The 25,342-nt window shown below is 45.0% G+C and overlaps 1 protein-coding gene across 1 annotated transcript in view; it reads right to left on the bottom strand.

Annotated features, from left to right (window-relative positions):
• Nucleotides 1-25,342, bottom strand: part of LOC126251374 (transient receptor potential-gamma protein-like) — a 586,511-nt gene that overhangs the window by 200,917 nt on the left and 360,252 nt on the right. The window contains exon 9 of the mRNA XM_049951758.1: nucleotides 18,429-18,562. Coding sequence (XP_049807715.1) covers nucleotides 18,429-18,562 — 134 coding nt within the window. The remainder of the gene's footprint in view (nucleotides 1-18,428; nucleotides 18,563-25,342) is intronic.

The raw sequence follows: 25,342 nt of genomic DNA, 5'->3' as shown, positions 1-25,342 counted from the left end.
GGTGCTTTAATAGTTCGGGCAACTGGAGTTGTAAGCCTATCACCAGCGACAAAGATGCGCGTGCGTCAGATTTTTATATAGCTGTTAGGATTCTTCAAGTCATATCGGAACATAGTAACCTACCAGATTCGTACTTTTGGAATTATTTTTAAGAAAATGAAGAAGAAATAGTACACTGATGGAGAATTACCCAATTATGATGATTTTTAATAACGACACAGATACACAGCTGTCTGGAACATATGTGTTAGCCAGGAGGGGAGAGGGACAATAAATAGATCATTTGCAATGGCTGTTGAAGCACGACCATCTGATGTTACAAAAAAACGACACAGCTGCTGCAAGATTGCACGTATATCAGACATTGGGAAGTATTTCCACTTTGTCAGAACCTGTGTTCGAAAAAGAAATAGAATACAATAAATATCATGATAGAACATAGAAGCCCAGGAGTAGATGGTATTCCCTACGAATTTTATTAAACTTTCTTATTAGTCATCAAGAACGAGACGGAAAGACAAGTGTAATGTGCTGCGAATGCATAGAAAGAAGGATCCCTTATCATTTAGCAACAATATAGCAGGTCAGCAACTGGAAGCAGTTAATTCCATAAATTATCTGGGAATACGCATTAGGAGTGATTAAAAAAGAAATGGCCGGCTGGGGTGGCCGCGTGGTTCTAGGCGCTACAGTCTGGAACCGAGCGCAGGTTCGAATCCTGCCTCGGGCTTGGATGTGCGTGATGTCCTTAGGTTAGTTAGGTTTACTTAGTTCTAAGTTCTAGGCGACTGATGACCTCAGAAGTTAAGTCGCATAGTGCTCAGAGCCATTTGAACCATTTGATTTAAAATGGAATGATCATATAAAGTTGATCGTCGGTAAAGCAGATGCCAGACTGAGATTCATTGGAAGAATCCTAAGAAAATGCAGTCCGAAAACAAAGGAAGTAATTACAGTACACTTGTTCGCCCACGGCTTGAATACTGCTCACCAGTGTGGGATCTGTACCAGATAGGGTTGATAGAAGAGATAGAGAAGATCCAACGGAGAGCAGCGCGCTTCGTTACAGGATCATTTAATAATCGCGAAAGCGTTACGGAGATGATAGATAAACTCCAGTGGAAGACTCTACAGGAGAGACGCTCAGTAGCTCGGTACGGGCTTTTGTTGAAGTTTCGAGAACATACCTTCACGGAGGAGTCAAGCAGTATATTGCCCCCTCCTAAGTATATCTCGCGAAGAGACCATGAGGATAAAATCAGAGAGATTAGAACCCACACAGAGGCATACCGACAATTCTTGTTTCCACGAACAATACGAGACTGGAATAGAAGGGAGAACCGATAGAGGTACTCAAGGTACCCTCCGCCACACACTGTCAGGTGGCTTGCGGAGTATGGATGTAGACGTAGAAAGAGTGAGCGAGAAACAGAGTTGTGGACACTTATACTCTGAAAAAGATTTGTAATACTCGTTCCCAAGGCAAGAAAGAGAATAACAGGTTATAGGCTAATAACGTTGTTATGCATAGACTCAAAAATCGTATAGCGTGTCATAGAAGCAAGATTCAGACATACCCCTCAGACATCGTCATTTCAAAATAGATGTCTAATATACTCATCAAAATCATCATAGATGGAATCTGCTCCTTAAAAGACACGGTCTTCTTCTGATGGCTGCAACACGCACAGACACTGGTGGCTCTGAATATCGATTTGGAGAAAGCCTTCGATTAAGTCAGCCATTAGTATATAAGTAGAGTTCTTCAGAATTTCTTATTTTCACAAACAACAATATGTATAAGAAGGATGTTCAGTAAGTAATGCAACATATTTTTTTCCCGGCCGGTTTCTGTTGAAAAAACGCATAATTCGTTGTGGGACACCGAAGAATATTCGTGCTTGAGCCTCTATAGCAGAAAGCTGTCACTTTCTTTTGGCAGAAAACCAGACCATCGCAGATATTGACAGGTGCTTGCAGAATGCGAGTCATAGGGGAGGTGGGGAGGTGGGGAGGTGTGTGTCATCTGTCCGAGCTCCCGCGTGCCGGCTGGCCGCACACAGGTGTCACTCCTGCAGTGCTGGAACGTGCGCACACTCTCATTCGAGGTGATCGTCGGATCACAGTCAGAAACCTCGCTGCACGACTTGACGTATCTGTCGGTAATGCTGGTACAGTCGTCTACCAGCTGGGGTATTCAAAGTCGCGTGCCCGCCAGGTACCTCGCTGCCTAAACAGAAGACCGTAAAATAAAGAGCGACGAGTTTGGCCCGAGGAAGGAGGCACTCCGTGGGGAGCAGTAAGTGGACGATGGGGCGGTTGCTGGTGCAGCAGGGCGGCCAGTGGAGAAGTATTACAGGCTCTCCCAGAAAGGTGGGGAATAATGTGGTGTCTTGGAATCCCGAATAAAACGGCCCTGCTTTCAGAAAAAAACTGCGTTGCATTACTTACTGAACGCCTCTCGTAGTCTTCTGACCGGTTTGATGCCGCCCACTAGCTTTTTCGTCTCAGAGTAACACTATCTCCCTGCGTTCTCAGATATTTATTGGACATAGTCCAATCTCTGACGTTTATCCTCTGCGACTCCTTCGAGTACCGCGTAAGTTATTTCTTGATGCCTTAAAACATGTCCCCCAATCCTGCCCCTCCTTTTTGTCAGTGTTCCATAATCGTGGAGCACCTTCTCATTCCTTATCTCATCGGTCAATCTAATTTTCAACGTTCTTCTGTGGCACCACTTCTCAAATGCTGCTCCCTTCCAATTTTCTCGCGACACACGTTTCACTCCCGTACAATGCTGTGCTCCAAAACACATTCTGTGTAATATCTTACTCAAATTACGGCCTAGCTTTGATACCAGTGGACTGCTCTTGCCAGGAATGCCCTCTTTGCCTATGCCTGTCTGTTTGTTATGTTCTCGGCCATTGATTATTTTGCTCCATGGTAGCAGAATTCCTTACCTTCATCTATTTCATTATCACCATCCTGATGTTAAGTCTCTCGTTGTTCTTATTTTTGCTACTTCTGATAACATTCGTCTTTCTACGATTTACTCTCCATGCATATTCTGGGAAAAACAATGTCATCATGAAATCTTATCATTGATATCCTTACACCTTGCGTTTCATTCCCAGTCTTGAGCATTTCTTTTATTTCTGTTATTGCTTCCTCAATGTACGTACAGTAGGGGGAAAGACTGCATCCCTGTCTTACACTCTTTTTAATCCAAGCACGTTGTTCTTGGGCGTTGAGTCTTGTTGTTCTCTCTTTATTATTGTCTGTATTGTATTTCACTTATTTTTTCTATGGCGTACTCCTGTTTTTCTTAAAATGTCGAACATCTTGCACCATCTTACATTGTCTATTGTTTTTTCTAGTCCGACAGATCCTATGAGCGTATCTTAATTTCTTCAGTTTTGCTTCCATTATGAAGCATGACGTCACAACTGCTACCAAATGGCTTCCAAAGTGCAAATAACTGGATATCTTACAAGAACCAATCCCAACCCGACGTTTCATTACACAGTGTTGCCATGTCACAGTGTTCTTTATTTCTACAGAACCATTAATCCTTATAGAAGGCAGGACTATACGCTATTGCAAGACATTTCATCGTCCGTGCCTCTTACCATAATACTTTCAGAATCTCAAGAGACAGTGAAAAACTCCGATATAAAAGAGGTTTAAAGGGAAGCATCGGGTAGGGGTGGAACCAAATATGAACAACGGTAGAACGCAGTTCTTCTGGCTCAGCTCATAAAACACAGATCTTGCGGTTCAATAGAAGCACACATCTCTTTGCAAAATGTGTCGAAATGGAAGAGTTTCAGGTGAATCTAAGGGAAAACGTACATGACCCAACTGACAACAAATCCAAAAGAAAGCCCATGAAGCGTAAGAGGAGCTCTGGCAGTGAATAATACAAGGAATAATACACGTCAACGTACTGGTCCTGTTCGAAATCCGGTACGTTGCACATGTAATCCTCAGGAAATAGGTATCAAAAATTAAAAAAATAAATTGGCTGGTTGATTTGAAACGGTATGTTGTTTCGTGTAGCCAGGGACCACAGAAGGCAGTCTACGTTTACCAGGCTGTGAGACAAAAATGTTCAGCCCTCGTCGTGAAAAATCTCTCTGAAAGTGACTGCAAGTCGGTAGGATTTACGAAGGACTGCGTGAGGTATCAGGGCAGAAACACAGGCTGTGGACGGGTGGCAGCAACTTTATCTCGAGCCTTGTAAACTACAGTGTGTCTTTTCGAGAAGACTGCTTATGAAAGATGATAAAGACAATAGCCGGAAACATTCAGATTAAACACAACGAATGAAACTGGATAGTACGGACGAATCTATAAGGTCACAGAAATGCTCAGTGGCACACATAACAGTAATAAATCATTTAATTCGGAGAAGTCATCCATATGGCCAACAAAGAGATGTGGCAGACAGCGAACAGCAAGTTGCCACGAAAATTACAGTTGTGTGAAGATCGACATAGGCTAAAATCGACGAGTGTTAATGAAATAAATACCTAGAATTTAACGTATGCGGATATCAAAACGTTTCTTGGCTAGCGGTGGTTTAATTGTGAAGCAGACGGGAAATTTTCGGTTTTGAGTTATTAATATTTTCAAATTAAACATTAAATTCTTTTGGTTTCAGCAGTAAGTCCAACTTGACGACATAAAACGTCTTTGAATTCGACGTTACGCTGTCTGATGTTTTTGAAGAGGTATTCTTGAGGTTGACTTGTCATCCCTTCTGGAGTCACTTCATCGGAGAATTAGTGAGGTCCGTCTTCTAATGACAACATCTGGTGCATGAACACACTCCCTGGAACGTCGAATTTGCAATACACTTTACCTTGGTTATCTACGTTCAACTCAAAGTTGTTGTACTGAGTTACAAGGGGCACTTTCTTGGCATCACTGTTGTGCAAAAAACTTAACCAGTCATGTATTTTCACAAGAACTTCACCTTTTTCAGTTCCAACCATCAAAATGGAATTAACATTCCAATGTAGTCAAGCAAGTCTAACGAAGAGGAGACAAAAGTTATTTTAAACTTTTTTTAAATGCTCGAAAGTCCAATCAAAAGCAATTTTTTTGTAGCTTACTGGCATGAATGACGCAGTGATTTTCTTGTTTTTCTTTCGACAAATTCTCTATGCCAAGTAAACCATCAAGATGATGATTTTGTTTTGTTCAATCCAATTGTCGGCATGGATAAACATCGTTTCTTCCCCTAGACTGTTATTTTCTAAATGATGATGAAAACGGCTACCTATAAGATTAGAACCTTTTCTTGTTCTGGCACTCTCAGGAATAAGATATTTTATTTGCTTATTTGTAGTGTTGCTCGGTGGTTCATGGTGTGGGTTCCTGTAGTCATGTCCTAGTTCATGAACCACGGGCAACGTATGAGAGGCCAAGTAAGTGGTCCCGACAGTCGGGATACCAGTTACTTTGGAATAAGGCTGGGCATCCCGGACAGAGGATAGTGCGTCTGCAGGGACTTATCCGTTGCACGCTCCCCGTGAGATCCACATTCCCTACATGTCCACCCCACTACATTCGTAGTGCGCCTAATAGATGTAGTGGGGTGGACATGTAGGGAATGTGGATCTCACGGTGAGCGTGCAACGGATAAGTCCCTGCAGACGCACTATCCTCTGTGCCCGCGGTGGCTCAGATGGAAAGAGCGTCTGCCATGTAAGCAGGAGATCCCGGGTTCGAGTCTCGGTCGGAGCACACATTTTTAACATGTCCCCAATGAAGTACATCAACGCCTGTTTGCAGCTAGGGTGTCGATTTAATTATCATTTCATTTCTAGCAAAGCTGCATGGTCATCCACGGTAACTGTTCTTTCGGGAACAGATACTACCGTCATATTTAGACAATTTTTAAGTTTCAGAGGTTTTCGTTTGAGTCACTAGTAGGTTTTACATGTGTCTGGAATACTGTTCTGCTTTCGTCAAGCAATTTAATAGCGTGCTGATCTGAGTAATTATTCAGAAACTTTACCATAAATTCATTGTTTGAAAAAGGTGATACAGTGTTTTTCAGTTTCTCCGTATTTCCATACACTTCTGCCATGAAGCCTGAGTGTTACACACTTTAGTATGACGTTTCACCCTTTTAATTCTGATCTGATGACCAAACATATAGGTGGTTTTCGAGACCATCCTACCTTTTGACATGTAATGGGTTCGTGTACTTTCGCTTTTTGCCTTTTTTTTCTTCGAACTATATGTTAACGTAAATCTGAGGTCAGGCAGCGAAGCTGACCTAAAATCAATTGAGCTACTGTATTAACATTGCCATGGTAGTGATTGATTTCAGCGCATTCATAACGTATTTGCAAAAAGTCAGTGGCAGGGAATAACTGAGAACAATTTTCCTTACATCCACGGCCAGTTTCTAGAAAACTCACTACAAGGTTGTGATCGTTTTCAGCATGAAAGCATTCAATTAAATCAGTACAGTTATTAACTGTGACACGTTACTCCCACCATCATTCTCAGCAATTTCCTCCTGAACATCATGACTTACTTCCATTTCAGCTACAGCATTGCCAATGTTAACTAGATTGTAGAAGTTATTTACTGAAAGTTCATCCACATTTGGAATGTATTTTAGCAAACAAGTTTCTGAAAGGTTAACTGATTCTTCTTGTTCAGGCAGGTCTCCATTTTCGCTTGACATCTTTCCGAAAAATAATCTGCACACACTTTGTAACCTGTAATTATCGATACTATCTCATTTAATATAATTAAAACTTTATCTTTACTCATTTCTCTCACACATCAGTCAATCACAGGTAGACGTAAAATTTTGCAGTCACTTTTAATTTTAACTGTATTGCTGCGCTGATGGATACGCAGTTGTCTGTATTCTTTTACAAAAGCTAGATACACTACGGTTAACGTTTAAAATAAATAACCACTCATAGCAGCTAACTCTTAGAGTTAGAGTTTTAATATCAGCAAAATTACTGACTTGTAAACTTACGAAGGAAAAGGATCATGTAGTCGGAGCAGACACTACCGTACGAGGTACCTTTCTTCTATTGAGACAAACCAGTAATAGTTGCCTCAATTTACGCTAGGATTCAGGAGAGACTATTTTTCAAAATGATGCGCATTAGTCAAGAGTTTTAATGAAAAGGGACCTCTTGTCGGCCCGTGTTTTCTCTCCATAAGCGACGAGAGGTACCTTTTTCTAGGCTCGACTTTCTCTACTTTAACGACGCATTTGAGTGTTTCATGTATTAGAAATTATTTTCGATTGTAGCTGTGCAGGACAAGGTAAAGTTGATCTCAAAGAAGCAACTGCACCATACGTCCTCAATTATTTGCTGGATGTGTTCCAATCTGTGTCTTCCTCTAGCCTTTCTCTACAGCACCCTCTGGTACCGTGGAAATTATCTGCTGACGCCTCAACAGATGGCCTATAGTTCTGACCCTTCTTCTTTTCAGTGGCTTCCTTACGTTTCTTTCCTCGCTGAATCTGCGGAGAACCTTACCCATCCACACAATTTTCAGCGTCCTTCTGTAGCACCACATCTCAAAGATCGCGATTTTCTTCTGTTCTGGTTTTCCCACAGTCCATGCCTCACTACCATACAATGGTGTGCTCCAGACGCACATTCCCAGATATTTCTCCCTCAAGTTAAGACCTATGTTTCATACTAGCAGACTTCTTTTTCCAGGAATGCCTTTTCGCCCGTGCTAGTCTACCTTTCATGTCCTCCTTGCTCCTTCCGTCATAGGTATTTTGCTGTCTATGTAGTAGAATTCCTTAACTTCGTCTGCTTCGTGATCACCAACTGCAATGTTAAGTTCCTCGCTTTCTGCTACTTCTCATTACCTTGGTCTTTCTTCGATTTACTATCAATCCATATTCTGTACTCGTTAGACCGTCGATTCCATTCAACACATCCTGCAATTCTTCTTACCTTCACTGAGGATAGCAATGTCATCAGTGAATCTTATCACTGATATTCTTTCAGCCTGAATTTTAATCCCACTCTTGAACCTTTCTTTTATTCTTCTCATTATTTCTTCGAAGTATAGATTCAACAGTAGGGGCTACAGACCATATCCCTGTCTCACACCCCCTCTGCATTTAACAGTGAAATTACCTCTGAACTCTCAATATTACCGCGCTTGCTGTTAAACTCACCGAAGGTTGTTTTGACTTTTCTATCTGAATCCGTCCTTCCGACAATCATTTCTTTTCCGATTTCTTCACATTTTTCATGCAGCCGTTTTGTCTTAGCTTCCCTGCACTTCCTATTTATTACGTTCCTAATTGGCTTGTATTTCTGAATTTCTGAATTTCCTTCTTTCGACGATCGTCTGAAGTATTTCATCTGTTATCCGTGGTTTCTTCGCAGTTGCCTTCCTTGTACGTGCGGTTTTCTTCCAATTTCCGTGACTGCCCTCTCTAGAGATGTCCATTTATCTTCAACTGTATTGCTTACGGAACTACTCATTATTGCAGTATCTATAACCTAAGAAAACTTCAGGCGTATCTCCTCATTCCTTAGTACTTCCGTATCCCAGTTCTTTGCCCATTGATTCTTCCTGACTAATCGCTGAAACTTCAGCCTAGTCTTCATCATTAATGAATTGTTATCTCTATTTCTGCTCGTGGGTACGCCTTACAGTCCAACATCTGATCTTGTCCATTGTAAATAGGATATCTATCATCCCATACATTGGGAATATATCACAGAAGGTAGCAAATATTCGCAAAAATCGCAAAGTAAAAGTTGGGTTTAATACATCAAATAAGCTACAACAAAAACTAACACATAATATAGAGTGTAATCATGATCCTTACTCAGACTCTGGATGCCCTGTGTTCTGTCTAGGGCAAACAGACCGAAATTTCAACATCACGCACACAAAGGTCATTAAGGCCTACGCACACAACAGACACACATCCACAATACTGGACGCCCATTTGGAAAAGTAGAGGGAAATGTCAAATTACTCCATTGGCTAAATAAAGGGCATGAAATGGACTTGTTAGAAGAATTGGAGATATACACAAATTAGAGAAAACACGAAGACAAAATGACAAACGAATAACTAGAAAGTGAATCGGCGAATTTCTTTAGATACTTTGACAATAACTTAAAAAGTAGTAACACACAAAAATAAACACCACTGTAAAAAAGTTGTAAGCAAATCCATATTGTTAAGATAAATATCTTCTGTACAAAAGCATCTCTGTGGAGGACCTGTAACATTATCTCTGTCACCTACATCTAAAAACATCTTTGTGACCGTTTGTTTGTGAAAGTTATTCTCGATATATACTGTGCACTGAAAGTTGTGAGTGATGTTTAACATGTGTCAAACTCTGCACAAATGGATCATAAGAAAAACGTAAGTACACGTTCTTCCAAATTTCGCCACTAATTACATATAAAAATCGATAACTAACTAAAAAGTTGCGCGTTTTTTGTATATTACAGTAAAGTCAACAAACCCAGCAGAATATCACATATCGAAAACATTACGAAATAATGGCATGCCGGTAATACAAAGAAATACACACTTGCAAATGGAAATAATTTTCCGGAACATAAATAAAAGAAAATGGTGACTGGTAGCAGAATGTTATTCATAAACAAACCTAAATCTAATATCTGATTTCGGAATCTCTGCCTGCCCACGATCCCATATCTCACGGCCATTTCCCAGTATACCTCCCTATTTTGTGATTCTTGAACAGAGTAATAGCTATTACTAACTGATATTTGTTGCAGAACTCAATTAGTCTTTCTCCTCTCTCTCGTTTCTACTACCAAGCCCGTATTTTCCCTAAGCCTTTCTCCTACTTCCTCCCCTATAACCACATTCCAATCCTCCATGACTATTACATTTTCATCTCCCGTTACACACTGAATTATTCGTTCAGTATTTTTTATCTCTTCGCCGTCTGCTTGCGATGTCGGCGTGTATACATGAACTATTGTTGTCGGTGTTGGTCTCCTGTCGATTCTGATGAGAACGACCCTTTCACTGAATTGCGCACAGTAGCTCACTGTGTCCTACCTTCGTGTTCACAACGTATCCTGCTCCCGTTATACCATTTTGTGCTGCTGTTGATATGACGCTATACTCGTCTGACCAAAAATCCTTGTCTTCCTTCTATTTAACTTCACTGACCCTCACTATATATAGATTATGCCTTGGTTTATGGATAGTGCCTTTGATTAGTTACCAAAACTCCCTCATTCCCCGTTTAGAATCCGGTCAACGCTTAGATTTCACCCTCATTCAGCCAACGGCCTTGTCAAAGAGGGCGGAGAAGCGGACAGAGGTTCAGGGCGCTCTCTTATCCTTGGGGTGGGAAACTGCCCCTAAGGGCGAAGAATCAGCAATGAGCAACAGCATGAGGATACAGAGGGCAGTGGAAACCACTGCATTATAGACACGTAATGTGTACCCACAGGACATGTGGCCTGAAATCGAAAAAGTGTCATGATAATCTCTCCATTGGCAAAAGACTCCGGATTATCTCCCCCTTCGGATCTCCGGCAGGGGAGTGGCAAGTGGGAGGTGAACATGAGGAGAAAAAGAGTGAATAGCCAACGAAAGGATAACGTTCTACGGGCCGGGGGGGTGGGGGGGGGTGGAATTCCAGAAGTTTGAACGTGGTAGGAAAGCTGGAAAATGAGAAAAGGGAAATGGATGGCTCCATCTAGATGTAGTGGGGATCAGTGAAGCGAAAGAGACACTTAACAACAAACGAAACAGCTTCCGTTCTGCTCTGCTGCTGGCTGAGTCCTGTGCATATGACGGTTACTTACTGACACGTGATCACAGGCGGTGCCGACACGTGGCGTTGCAGGGGTTCCCCATTTTAATGGTCAAAGAGACAGTAGTGTTCTGGTCGTGGCAGCACAGACGAGATTCTCCTGAGCAGGGGGGAGTCCCCTGGCGGAAGTGTAGCTCAGCCAGCTGACAGGTAGATCTCGCGTGGGCGGTTACATGAAGGATTCCATTTTGCAATTTTTTGTAATTTTGTATTAAAGTTCTTTTCAGTCCTATTTCCTTCCTATGCCTGTGGTGGTTCTTGTTTACAGTGTACGTTTCGCAATGTGTTGTGAGGGTACATACTACGATTATTCCATCATTGCTGTTTACAAATGTACTATCCTATAGCGTTAGACTCTTCTAAGGGATCCTGATACTGACGTCACACACTAATAATGTAGTGATAATGTAGACTTTGCACGTATTTGTTGCAGTGTGTTATTTATTTAACTCGAGATGTAGACGCATTTTTTAAAATATCAGGCTGTGCTTGTTGTTTAACACGGGATATCGACGTAATAACTCTTAATTGTTCAGTCTCGTATTTAGGTGTGTGTCTTTGTAATATCGAGGGAGAATTAACAAAATAGTAACGAATTGTAAATAGCAATGAAGGGATGCGGTCATATGTCAGTATGCAGTGAGCCTTGAGCAGCCAGTTAGACACTGGACTCGCATTCGGGAGGACGACGGTTCAATCCCGCGTCCGGCGATCCTGATTTAGGTTTTCCGTGATTTCCCTAAATCACTCCAGGCAAATGCCGGGATGGTTCCTCTGATAGGGCACGGCCGACTTCCTTCCCCATCCTTCCCTAATCCGATGAGACCGATGACCACGCTGTCTGGTCTCCTTCCCCAAAACCAACCAACCAACCTTGAGCAGCCACTGGTGAAGTATCATTGCAGCGGTAGTGCAGCAGCAGTGCAGTAGCGAGTCGCATATTTAGCTTTCATATTTGTTTTGTAGTTTGATTCTTAATTTCTTTCCGAGTGTTTGTGCGCTTGTATATTTAATTACATAAAATCCTTGCGTGTTCTCGTATTTGAGAGGAGTAATATTGGTTATTGATAGCTGTAAAGTATAAATTCGCGGAGTCGTTACTCAGTTGTTTGTTTTGGACAGCCAGTGCTTTCTGTTTATTTCGTAGAGTCAGTCAGCAGCAGACAGAGGCCAGTGCAGTTTCATCTGTGCTTGCAGAGTGACGTGTGCGAGCAGCAGTAGCAGAAACTAGTCGTATATTCAGGTTTTCGTATTAGTTCCGCAGGTTTAATTAAAATTACTTTGTGTGTTTGTGTGCTCGCGTGGTGAAATTTCTCGGATCTTTGTGTATTTTAGAATTAGAAAGGGGTAGTATCAAATTTTAATAACGGTAGAGTGTAACATCGCGTAGGCGGTTGTCATTTGTACCAAGACAGGGGTAGGATCGCATTGTAACATCTGTATAGTGGCGTAGTCGTGGTCATTTGATTGCTTGGTTCGTAAGTAATTGTTCATATATCGCAGCGCTGGTGACGCAACCGTGCAGTCGCATATTGCTGTTTTATTTGTCGCAACTCTATACGTCCAGATATTAGCAGTAGGATGGATAGGGTGTGTGCGTGCTGTGTGCGGGCGCAGGAGGAACTGGCCGCGGTTCGCGAGCAGCTGAGCGTGCTGTTGGCCACGGTCAGCCGCCTTCAGGCTGCTGCCTCGAGGTGCAGCGATGGCGGAGGGTCTGGCGCGTCGCTTGAGACACCCCAGGTGTCGCTTGCTGCGTCCGCTGACTCAGCCGCCGAGGCACCTTCTAGTGTACCCGGCGCGTTGGGGCCGCCCTCACCTCAGGGTGAGTGGCGGACTGCAACGCGTTCGCGTCGCTCGAGGCGGAGGGTCAATGTGGAGGCTGGCTGGCTGGCCTCGCCCGTTCATCCTGTCAGTGGGCAGGTGGCCGCTCCTTCAGCTGGGCCCGAGCAGGCACACGGGGGCAAAGGCTTGCTGGTTATTGGGAGCTCCAACGTTAGGAAGGTGATGGAGCACCTTAGGGAAATAGCTTACAGGGCTGGAAAGAATTCCAACGTGCACTCGGTTTGTCTGCCGGGGGGCCTCGTCCGAGATGTGGAGGGGGCCTTGCCTCCGGCTATCGAGCGTACGGAGTGCAGTCGTCTGCAAGTAGTTGCTCATGTCGGCATCAATGATACCTGTCGCTTGGGTTCTGAGGCGACCCTCAGTTAGTATAGGCGGCTGGCCGATTTGGTGAAGACCGCTGGCTTCGCACGCGGGGTGCAAGCAGAGCTCTCTATTTGCAGCATCGTTCCCAGAGTGGATCGGGGTCCTTTGGTTTGGAGCCGAGTGGAGGGTCTCAGCCAGAGGCTTCGTCGACTCTGTGACGGTCTTGGCTGCAGATTTCTAGACTTGCGCTATTGGATGGGGAATTGTAGGACGCCCCTAGATAGGTCAGGATTGCACTACACAAAGGAAGGGGCTACTCGGGTAGCAGAGTACTTGTGGCGTGCACATGTGGGTTTTTTAGGCTAGGCAGTAGTGTGGGGTTTCCTGATGAACACTCACCAGTCGACGTGCAGGCAGGGAAATCAGGAAACGCTCAGTGTAAAGACACTTCAGCTATCAAGATATTAGCAGTAAATTTTCAGAGTGTTCGGAATAAAGTTCCTGAATTTACTGCCCTCCAGGAAGCGAGTGGCGCGCAAATTATTCTCGGGACTGAGATCTGGTTTAACCCTGAGATAGGAAGTTCTGAAATATTTAGTGAGGGTTGGAATGTGTATCGGAAAGACAGATTAGACACCGTAGGAGGTGGTGTCTTCATTGCAGTTGAAAAATTATTGTGTCTACTGAGGTCGAAGTAGAGTGTGATTGTGAAGTTATCTTGACACGTTTAACAGGGCTAGGAGAAATAAAGTTAATTGTTGGGTGTTATTACCGGCCACCAGGTTCCACCGTGACAGTTCTAGAATCATTCAAAGGGAGTCTACACTCTGTATCGCAGAAGTACCCGGATCATGCTATATTAGTCGGAGGCGACTTCAACCTACCTAGTATAGACTGGGATGTCTATGGATTCATTACAGGTGGTACAGACAAGCCGTCGTGTGAATTACGTTTGAACACATTATCCGAAAACTGTCTTGAGCAGCTAAATCGACAGCCAACGCGTAATGGAAATATTTTAGATCTGGTAGCCACGAACAGACCAGACGCCGGCCGAAGCGGCCGAGCGGTTCTGGCGCTGCAGTCTGGAACCGCGAGACCGCTACGGTCGCAGGTTCGAATCCTGCCTCGGGCATGGATGTGTGTGCTGTCCTTAGGTTAGTTAGGTTTAAGTAGTTCTAAGTTCTAGGGGACTAATGACCTCAGCAGTTGAGTCCCATAGTGCTCAGAGCCATTTGAACCATTTTGAACAGACCAGACCTCATCGACGGTGTCAGTGTTGAGACAGGGATTAGTGATCATGATGTTGTCATTACGACTATAGTTACGAAAGTTAAAAAGTCGGTCAAGAATGCTAGGAGAGTATTCTTACTAAAAAGAGCAGATAAGCCGTTGTTAGCATCCCACTTAATAAAGGAATCGACTTCATTTACTTCCGGTACGATGGACGTGGAAGAATTATGGGCAAATTTTAAACACATTGTAAATCACGCATTGGAGAAGTATGTGCCGAAAAAGTGGGTTACGGACGGAAAAGACCCACCGTGGTTTAACAGCGCAGTTCGGAGAATGCTCAGGAAGCAAAGACAGTTTCACTCGCGGTACTAGGAAGATCGGGAGAATGAGGACAGGCAAAAGTCAGTAGAGATTCGTGATGCTGTAAAAAGGCCGATGCGCGAAGCATACAACCGCTACCACCGTCATACCTTAGCAAAAGATCTTGCTGAAAACCCACGGAAATTCTGGTCTTACGCAAAATCGGTAAGCGGGTCGAAGGCTTCCATCCAGTCACTCACTGATCAGTCTGGCCTGGCAACGGAAGACAGCAAAACGAAAGCTGAAATTTTAAATTTAGCATTTGAGAAATCTTTCACGCAGGAGGATCGTACAAACATACCGCCGTTTTAGTCTCGTACAGATTCCCGTATGGTGGACATAGTGATAGACATCCCTGGGGTTGTGAAGCAGCTGAATGTGTTGAAAATAAATTAATCGCCAGGTCCTGATGGAATTCCAATTCGGTTTTACAGAGAGTACTCTACTGCATTGGCTGCTTACTTAGCTTGCATTTATCGCGAATCTATTGCCCAACGTAAAGTCCCGAGTGAATGGAAAAAACCGCAGGTGACGCCTGTATATAAGAATGGTAGAAGGACGGATCCTCAAAATTACAGACCAATATCCTTAACATCGGTTTGTTGCAGGATTCTCGAACATATTCTCAGTTCGAATACAATGAATTTCGTTGAGACAGAGAAGTTGCTGTCCATGCATCAGCACGGCTTTAGAAAGCATCGCTCCTGCGAAACGCAACTCGCCCTTTTTTCACATGATATCTTGCGAACCATGGATGAAGGGTATCAGATGGATGCCAAATTCCTTGACTTCCGGAAAGCGTTTGACTCGGTGCCCCACTGCAGACTCCTAACTAAGGTACGAGCATATGGGATTGGTTCCCAAATACGTGAGTGGCTCGAAGACTTCTTAAGTAATAGAACCCAGTACGTTGTCCTCGATGGTGAGTGTTCATCAGAGGTGAGGGTATCATCTGGAGTGCCCCAGGGAAGTGTGGTAGGTCCGCTGTTGTTTTCTATCTGTTGTTGTTGTTGTCTTCAGTCCTGAGACTGGTTTGATGCAGCTCTCCATGCTACTCTATCCTGTGCAAGCTTCTTCATCTACCAGTACTTACTGCAGCCTACATCCTTCTGAATCTGCTTAGTGTATTCATCTCTTGGTCTCCCTCTACGATTTTTACCCTCCATGCTGCCCTCCAATGCTAAATTTGTGATCCCTTGATGCCTCAGAACATGTCCTACCAACCGGTGCCACAAACTCCTCTTCTCCTCAATTCTATTCAATATCTCCTCATTAGTTACGTGATCTACTCATATAATCTTCAGCATTCTTCTGTAGCACCACATACTCCACTTTTAGTGTAGCGCTTGACACAGTCACGTCAATTAAATATTTGGGCGTAACATTGCAGAGCGATATGAAGTGGGACAAGCATGTAATAGCAGTTGTGGGGAAGGCGGATAGTCGTCTTCGGCTCATTGGTAGAATTTTGGGAAGATATGGTTCATCTGTAAAGGAGACCGCTTATGAAACACTAATACGACCTATTCTTGAGTACTGCTCGAGCGTTTGGGATCCCTATCAGGTCGGATTGAGGGAGGACATAGAAGCAATTTAGAGGGGGGCTGCTAGATTTGTTACTGGTAGGTTTGATCATCACACGAGTGTTACGGAAATCCTTCAGGAACTCGGGTGGGAGTTTCTAGAGGAAAGGAGGCGTTCTTTTCGTGAATCGCTACTGAGGGAATTTAGAGAACCAGCATTTGAGGCTGACTGCAGTACAATTTTACTGCCGCCAACTTATATTTCGCGGAAAGACCACATAGATAAGATAAGAGAGATTAGGGCTCGTACAGAGGCATATAAGCAGTCATTTTTTCCTCATTCTGTTTGGGAGTGGAATAAGGAGAGAAGATACTAGTTGTGGTACGAGGGACCCTCCACCACGCACCGTATGGTGGATTGCGGAGTATGTATGTAGATGTAGATGTAGATCCTTGCAGCTCGCAGAAGGTAAAAGCAGGAATGTATTCGTTGTTAAAAATGCATTGTGAAATAACGTGTTTTGGTAACTGTTAAACATTTAAAATCTCGTATTTCCAAATATCTTAGACTGGAAATGTGGGTAATTGGAGGAAATCCGTAAAATTATTGTGAATTAGAATGGGAGGTGTGACTGCTTACAGAAAATGTCATGACATCATTAAATTATAGTAATTCAGCCACACACCGTAATGTGAAAGTGCCTTTATTTGTAAATTACGACAATATTTTCCGCCGTTTCTTCAGCAGGATAACTTTGTTGCCGATGATTCCTCCTCTCGCTATGGTGCACAGACCTCGAATGATGAATGGCACACAACCACTCTAGCGAGAAAAGGGGGAGAGGGAGAAGGCATCCACCATTTTAATGTGTTCCTGTTGGTCTAGAGAGAAAGGCGGGAAGGATCGCAGGAGGAGATTCCCAACTCCCTGCTGGCCAGTATCAGGCTGCATCCTGTACCCACGTGATGCAGTTGCCCGATGTGTGGGGATTCCGCGGGGGCAGCTTGTGCGCCTCTTCAGCGTTGAGTCCGCAGCTCGTGGCCTCGCGGTCACGTTCTCCCTTCCCGAGCACGGGGTTCCAGGTTCGATTCCCGGCGGGGTCACGGATTTTCACCTGCCTCGAGCTGACTGGGTGTTTGTGTTGTTCTCATCATTTCATCACCATTCACGAAAGTGGTGAGATTGGACTGAGCAAAGGTTGGGAATTTGTACGGGCGCTGATAACCGCGCAGTTGAGCGCCCCACAAACCAAACATCATCATCATCATCATCATCATCATCATCTTCAGCGTGACCTTGAAGTTGCTTCAGGTGAACGGATAGAGCTCCTGGAAGTCTGCTCTTATCGCTAGAACCGACAAGGCAAGATCGTTATCTGCGCCGGGACCCGCAGTGCTATCCTACTGCAGTTCCCGTAACTGACGTTCCAACCTAGCTGCAGGTGTGGACCTTATTTCGTAGAAAAATGACACGAGCGCTTCTCCTGTGCCGTACTTACCACAAATATGTTCGTTTTGGAAATGGAGCTGGAATGACGCTGCTTTTATCAACGTCATATAGTGCAAAAAGATGCATGTTCTATGATCTTGTGTTGTAGTTCTTTTTGTCAAAAGTGAGTGTCTGAGAATGTTTGACATCGTGCTGGAACATCAACGGCTGTAGTTGTTACAAATGAAGAGTATCAGTCCAATCTGCATGAATTTAAATTTTGCTGGTGGCTACCTCCATTAGAGCAGTTTCTATTCCATGTGTGCAGAGGCGCCGTGTGGGTGGCTGCAGTCGGCGGTGGGAACACAGCTGGTCCTCGGGCCGGCGCTCCGCGTGGACTCGAGACTGGGCTCGTGGTGGTTGTCATACAACGGAAACCGGTAACCACCAGTAAAATTAAAATTAGTGCAAATCGGTCCGATTCATTTTATTTAGAAAGAACGTCTTGACTTGAGGCACCATTGTCCCTCTATTAATATTTGTGACAGACTCAGATTGGTGCTCAGTGAACTCGTGTAAGAAAATAAAATAACTGCACCTCATTATTCCGGTAGGAACAGAATATTCATCTTAGTCTTCATGCATATTTTGTATCATCGTCGGCAACAGGTACTGGAGATGTACTTGGTCTTCAGCTTTGTGCATCCGTGCTACAACGTAGTCCGTGGGTTCCAACGGTGTCTATCTTGGTTGTCGTCTCTCTTTTGCCTTATCTAAAATTAATATTGCAATTTAAAATATCTCTAATCTAGGCGCAACAATCACGGGCAATCTTCGTAGAAATGTCTGTTAGTAATGTAACCATATTGCAGCTTCGTAAAAAGAGATAATCACTTACCGCAAGAGAAGGCGAAGAGTACTAAAACGTAGAGGAAGAAGAACTTCATGATGTCCAGCACCATGCGGCTCAGGGAGACCTGCAGAGGTCCCAGGTACGGGTTCACGGAGAATATGTACACCAGCTTCAGAGAGCTGCAATCAAGAAAACAGGACGGCGACTTAATGTGCCGCAGCCAAGCCCTGGTTTAGATTAACACTCGATGCTAAACGACATATAACATTTATCTATGTCAGCCATAAGTAGAGTGTTGCAGGTGTACGTCTACCAAATGCTACCACTCCAAAACATTGTTTTGTAACTTTCCCCACCAACTTTATACGATTCTGTATAGGTTAGCTGGTTTGCGCTACCCTCGGAAATGATGTTTATTCAGTTGTGTTCGCTTTTTGAGCTTTCTGTGCAGGTGGAGAAGTAGAGCGCCATTTATCTCTTTTGCCGGCCGAAGTGGCCGTGCGGTTAAAGGCGCTGCAGCCTGGAACCGCAAGACCGCTACGGTCGCAGGTTCGAATCCTACCTCGGGCATGGATGTTTGTGATGTCCGTAGGTTAGTTAGGTTTAAGTAGTTCTAAGTTCTAGGGGACTAATGACCTCAGCAGTTGAGTCCCATAGTGCTCAGAGCCATTTGAACCACTTATCTCTTTTGAAATGCCGGCCGCGGTGGTCTCGCGGTTCTAGGTGCGCAGTCCGGAACCGTGCGACTGCTACGGTCGCAGGTTCGAATCCTGCCTCGAGCATGGATGTGTGTGATGTCCTTAGGTTAGTTAGGTTTAAGTAGTTCTAAGTTCTAGGGGACTGATAACCACAGCAGTTGAGTCCCATAGTGCTCAGAGCCATTTGAACCATTTTCTTTTGAAATGTCCGGTATCTGGCACTAGGCGCCGAACACAGCCGAGTGGGATGGAAGTGTTCCGACGGCGACCGGCGACCTGGGTTTGCAACGCGGACTAGGGTGCCCCGGGGGGCAGGTGTCGGAGGGGGGCGGGGGCTGCGGAGGCAGTGCCTGGCAGCGTCGTACACGTACACGGGGCTGGATCGTACAAACACGTGACCCGAGCCGCCCTGCCGGACGCAGAAACTGGGCCACGCTCTCCTGGAGACAGCCGGGGCTGTTAAAGCTCCGAACAATAGTTACGCAAGTTTTGAAACAGAAAAATTATAACTCGAGAGGCTACGTAGACCGACTTTAACAATTTCGCTGACAGTTTAAGCGAAAAGTCGTCAATTCAATAGAAAATTTAACTCCGAACTGTACAGCAAGGATGAAAGGCTGTGTAGTGGTGATATGAAAAGCGTCTTATTCTGTTTCTATTGTTACTATTTGTAGGAGACATTTTGTCGACTAAACACCGAGTCTGCGACATTCAACATCTCCATTACAGAACTAGAAAACACAAACTTTCCTCGGTCTATGCAATAACGTTTTGAATCTGGCAAGTCTAGGCAATGTAAATGTAGCTACCCAATAAGATATTGGGCAAGCAGTTCCGCAGCATCACACAACCAAAAAGTTACCGGAAATACAGTCATGTTCAGAAACAACTGAACACCTCGAACGACTGGAGACAGGACGTTCTTAATCACAGGACAAGTACTCGGTACGTTCTGCAAGAACCATGTCGGCTCGCGGATTCAAGGTGAACATCGATATTGCCGCGCAACACCACCTGCAGGTAAAACATGCCTGCGGCTCACGTCATTGTGAGTCGAGCAGACGTGCAGGATGCCTTGTTGACGTATGCGAGAACAGTACCGTCAAATCACTGAGTCTGCAAGAGGCACATTACTGGAGAACAGTACCGTCAAATCACATTATTGGTATCAAATGGTTCAAATGGCTCTGAGCACTATGGGACTTAACATCTATGGTCATCAGTCCCCTAGAACTTAGAACTACTTAAACCTAACTAACCTAAGGACATCACACAACACCCAGTCATCACGAGGCAGAGAAAATCTCTGACCCCGCCGGGAATCGAACCCGGGAACATTATTGGTATCAGGGAATGTGTTGCATCCATATCGTTAACTGCTACTCGTGTGGGACGAAGTGTTCCGGCAGTGCAACGGATTTGCGTAGAATTCTCCACGAAAGGACGTGGAACATGACGAGATGGGTGAGGTCCCCTCCCCCCTAGAAGATCGACGCCTCATCCGAATGGCATTGCAGGACAGATCTGCGTCCTCCTCGCCTCTGGCGCACTAGTGGAACAGTGTAACACACTGTACATCGCCCGTTGCCGTTTGTTATGCCACGGGCAACGTGCGCGTCGTCCACTTCTCTGCCTACCTTTGATGAATGTGCAGAAACGTGATAGACGGCAATGGTCTATGGAACGATACCACTGGGGACAGCAGTGGGGACAGAATGACCTCCTCCACTGCATGCTTCAAGTCTGCCAGGAGGAAATTAGAAAGCAAATTAAGGGCGCAAAGTTTCTGGCTGTGATGTAGCCTGCGTTTTACAGGTAGTTATAGTACATAGGTACAACATGAATGAAAGACTAGTTTAAAGATTTTGGAACTTCGTAGCACCAGAAAACCGTGATGCACAGTGTTTGGCAATGTGCATTATAGAGCAGATAAACCACCACTTGGGGAATTACCCACACAAACGTATGATGGTGCAGCATTCATGAGTGGTCTGCCATGTGGAGCGCAGGCTCTGGCTAACAAAACGTCTTCCAGTGCTTCACACATTCACTGTTGTGTTCACCAGTTGAATCTCAATCTAACAGCCGCTGCAGTTATTAAAAATGTGCGAATATTTTTCACTAAACTTCAGGGACTGCAGCTTCTTTCTAGTATTCCCAGAAAAATAGCAATTCTCAAAAAAATAGTATGAAAAGGACTGCCAAGTTCAGTATCTACTCGACGGAATTTCCAGTCAAGGAGAGCCAATATTGTTTTCCAATTAAAGGGAAGATATTATCAAGAACATGAATAGAATCAGCGATGAGGAAAAAATAGTGTAATGAAAACACCATCCTACAAAACTGTGGCTTAGTAACGATTTTGAAGGATGAAAGGTTAATTTTTAGGTCTCGCTTTTTCATAAAATTATGAACCATGTGGATATTTTGTATAATCAGCTACAGAAAACAGATATTGTCCCAACTTTTGCACAAAATCAGCTGACAGATTTTCACCGTCAAATTACAAAAAATTAGGGAAGGACTGAGTGAAAATTCAACAGATTTGCACGAGTATAATAAAACAGGTAGAACTGAAGATAGAGGAGTGATGTGTAATATACTGTAGAAGGCAAAAAGAAGTACGTGATGTTATAATTTACTAAGAAAGATCCAACTTCTCTGAACACCTAGCTGCAGCCTCTCTGTTTTTGCCAGAGAAATGCACCACTTACTCGTCCATTTTTCGAGGAACTCCTTTCAGAGCAGCCACTGAAAGCTATTCTTTTTTGGAAACAAAGAAACTTTGAACAGAACTTTGTTTTATCTATGGAAGAGAGGGGTTGAAAAGTACGTGTGGAGCTTTGCATCAAACGACTTTGTGAAGCTCTTCAAAGCGATAATTACAATTGCAATGATCACATCAAAAACGGAACATTGTTTTACATCATTGAAAGGCATCAAAATCTTCTTCGAAATTCTACTGCCAAGAAAGACTATAAGCACTCGCAATGCTCTCTATTGAACGACATCTCGTTTTAGGAGCTCCTGATCTGTCAAACAGAGACTGAAAAATTTTCTAATATGAAGGATGATGCAGTGAAATGAGCGAGCGATCTGTTTATATCATACGTGCGTACAAAAAGTGAGCAGTGCACTCATTTTCTCTCGTTTGTCAATGTATTTCTTGGTGAACGAAGCGCACCGCCATCTTTTTTGGTCACGAGCCGTTCCCGCATTCTTCCAACGTACACGCTGCACCAAAGCTGGCTCTTCAGACGCATCTCTCCTCTCAGCTGAGAGCTGTGTGTATTAATGTCTTCGATCTTAGGCATCCAGTGCGTTCAATGATTTTCGGGAGTTATTGTTTTAAAGTTCAATAACATCGCAGCAGTTTCGATGCCTGTATGCTGCCATAAATTAAATTTTCTAAGCACACTATAGCCTGAAAAATTGTGAAATAAGTTACACTGTAATAGTCAGAGCGAATTCTAGACCGTTTACTTTGTAATACTTCACTGTTTCATAAAAATGTCGCGTTCTTGAAATACTGCCTGTTGAAATAATATTCATTCTGTAGAATCTGGCGACAGTTTTATATTGGGAACTGTCAGAGATATATTTTATGTGAATACCGCAAAAAGCACCAAAATTTACAGGCGTGGGTAAAATGAAACGGCTAAAATGCTGAAGTACATAGGAGGGGTAATTCAGAAAAATGCGTGGTAAAACATATCATAGACCAAAAATACACAAAATGGGGGCAGCCATAGAGAGCAGTTAAGAATATTTACGATGAAATTTCTGCTTTTAGAAACGCAGAATTAAGGCATCAGCGCAAGGTAGTTTGAGGGGACATACACTACTGGCCATTAAAATTGCTGCACCACGAAGATGACGTGCTACAGACGCGAAATTTAACCGACAGGAAAGAGGATGCTGTGACATGCAAATGATTAGCTTTTCAGAGCATTCACACAAGGTTGGCGCCGGTGGCGACACCTACAACGTGCTGACGTGAGGAAAGTTTCCAACCGATTTCTCATACACAAGCAGCAGTTGACCGGCGTTGCATGGTGAAACGTCATTGTAATGCCTCGAGTAAGGAGGAGAAATGCGTACCATCACGTTTCCGACTTTGATAAAGGTCGGATTGTAGCCTATCGCGATTTCGGTTTATCGTATCGCGACAGTGCTGCTCGCGTCGGTCGAGACCCAATGACTGTTAGCAGAATATGGAATCGGTGGGTTCAGCAGGATAATACGGCACGCCGTACTGGATCCCAACGGCCTCGTATCACTAGCAGTCGAGATGACAGGTATCTTATCCGCATAGCTGTAACGGATCGTGCAGCCACGTCTGATATACAGTGTCTCACTGAACAAGTAACAGGCGATCAGAGGTGTGAATAGCTTACGATCCCGGCGGAGGTTCGAGTCCTCCCTCGGGCATGGGTGTGTGTGTTTGTCCTTAGGATAATTTAGGTTTAGTAGTGTGTAAACTACGGCGAGTGCCGGGGTCCGCCTAAATACGTGACCGCGGGAAACGCGATTGCCTGCTGGCTTCACGTGGTACGGAGAGAGGCGCACTCGCGTGGAGAGGCTCGCGGCGTAGGTGCGCGCCGGAGTACACGGACCCCTAGTGGCTACCCAGGTCCTTCCCCTCTGGCGTGCATTCAACTTCCGCGCCTTCCAACACCAGATGCCTCCCCCTCATAACCTGCGCGTAGGGGTGGGAATGCTCCGGACGGGTCGTCGAACACCGGCAGTGTGTCGGGAGGGCAGTCCGTGGAATCCATCAAAACGTCACCAGAGGGCAGGGCAGCGCACGGCGCCTCCAGTCCTTGAAGATGTGGGAAGGAGGACCGGGGAACCATTTGCCGTCGGCAGTGGGGCCGACTCCGGGGCCTCGTGCACACCAGGAGGAGGTGGGGGATCGGGCTATGTGAGGTGCCACGAATTGGTACAAGACCTGAGTTGCTTATGGTCGCTGCACTTGAGCCCCTTCTGTGTCTACGAGTCATCCGTAGGTCGTGATTACCACGAGTCCGAGCAGCATTGCCCCCCATACAAGTGGGCCGACACGGCCGTGCCCAGGGTTCTGAGATGGTTGGAAGTGGGGCTCAGAAGGTGACGGGCGTCGGCAGGTGGAGCAGGGCCTGTGACTGCTGCCCAGGGAGGAGTTCAGCCAGACTATGACCGTCAATTGGCACGGTGCGATAAGTGCTCAGGAATAACGTGAGGGCCAACGTGGTGGCAGAGTATTCGACCACTTTTGTCAGCTGTTGTTTAAACGTCCTGACCAGTTGTTCAGCTGTGCCATTCGAGGACGGATGGAAACGAGGAGAGCAGACGGGTTTGGTACTGTTGCCCTCACAGAATGTGTGGAAGGAGGCTACTATGAATTGGGCGCCATTATCAGAGACCGAGGTATGAGGCAGGCATTCGAGGGCAAGAATCTGAGCCACGAGTGTGGCATTAGTCACGGTGGACGCCATGTGCACCGCATGTGGGTATCTGGAGTATGCATCCACAATCAGTAATTACATCGATCCCAAGACTGACCCGCAAAATCGAGATGGATGCTGTCCCAGAGCTGGCCAGAGTGCATACGATTGCGAAGGGCAGACCTGGTGATGTCCACACACAGCGCACCTACACACCGAGCGTTCGATGTCGCCATTGATGCGAGGCCAATACGTATTCTGGAAAGCCAAAGTCTTCGTACGGGACATCCCCCAGTGTGCGCAGTCTAGTAAGCGTAGGATGCGGTGGCGCTAATCGGGTGCGCTGAACATCTGATGAGCGTCAGCGTCTGCAGCCAACAGATGGACACCTGCCACAATCGGGAGCCAGCGTGAGAGGTGGCGCCAGGGGTCGAATTCAGGTTTCAACTGGCGAGTCAGAACCAGCCGCAGAATGGGGTCCCAGCGTGTGGCAGAGGCGACCTATGCACCTGTGATGGGAAATAAGTCCAGTGTATCTTTGCGGGCCGTATCAGTGTGAAAGCAGAGGACTTGCTGCTGGGATCAGGGCCTGAGGGGAGATGTGACAAGGCATCTGCTTTGGTGTGTTGAGAGGTGGACGTATATAGCCCGCATCTCGTGGTCGTGCGGTAGCGTTTCGCTTCCCACGCCCGGGTTCCCGGGTTCGATTCCCGGCGGGGTCAGGGATTTTCTCTGCCTCGTGATGGCTGGGTGTTGTGTGCTGTCCTTAGGTTAGTTAGGTTTAAATAGTTCTAAGTTCTAGGGGACTTATGACCACAGCAGTTGAGTCCCATAG

This window comes from Schistocerca nitens, chromosome 4 (genome assembly GCF_023898315.1).
Source record: "Schistocerca nitens isolate TAMUIC-IGC-003100 chromosome 4, iqSchNite1.1, whole genome shotgun sequence".
NCBI classification, from domain to species: Eukaryota; Metazoa; Arthropoda; class Insecta; order Orthoptera; family Acrididae; genus Schistocerca; species Schistocerca nitens.
This window is presented reverse-complemented; position numbering and strand designations above follow the sequence as displayed.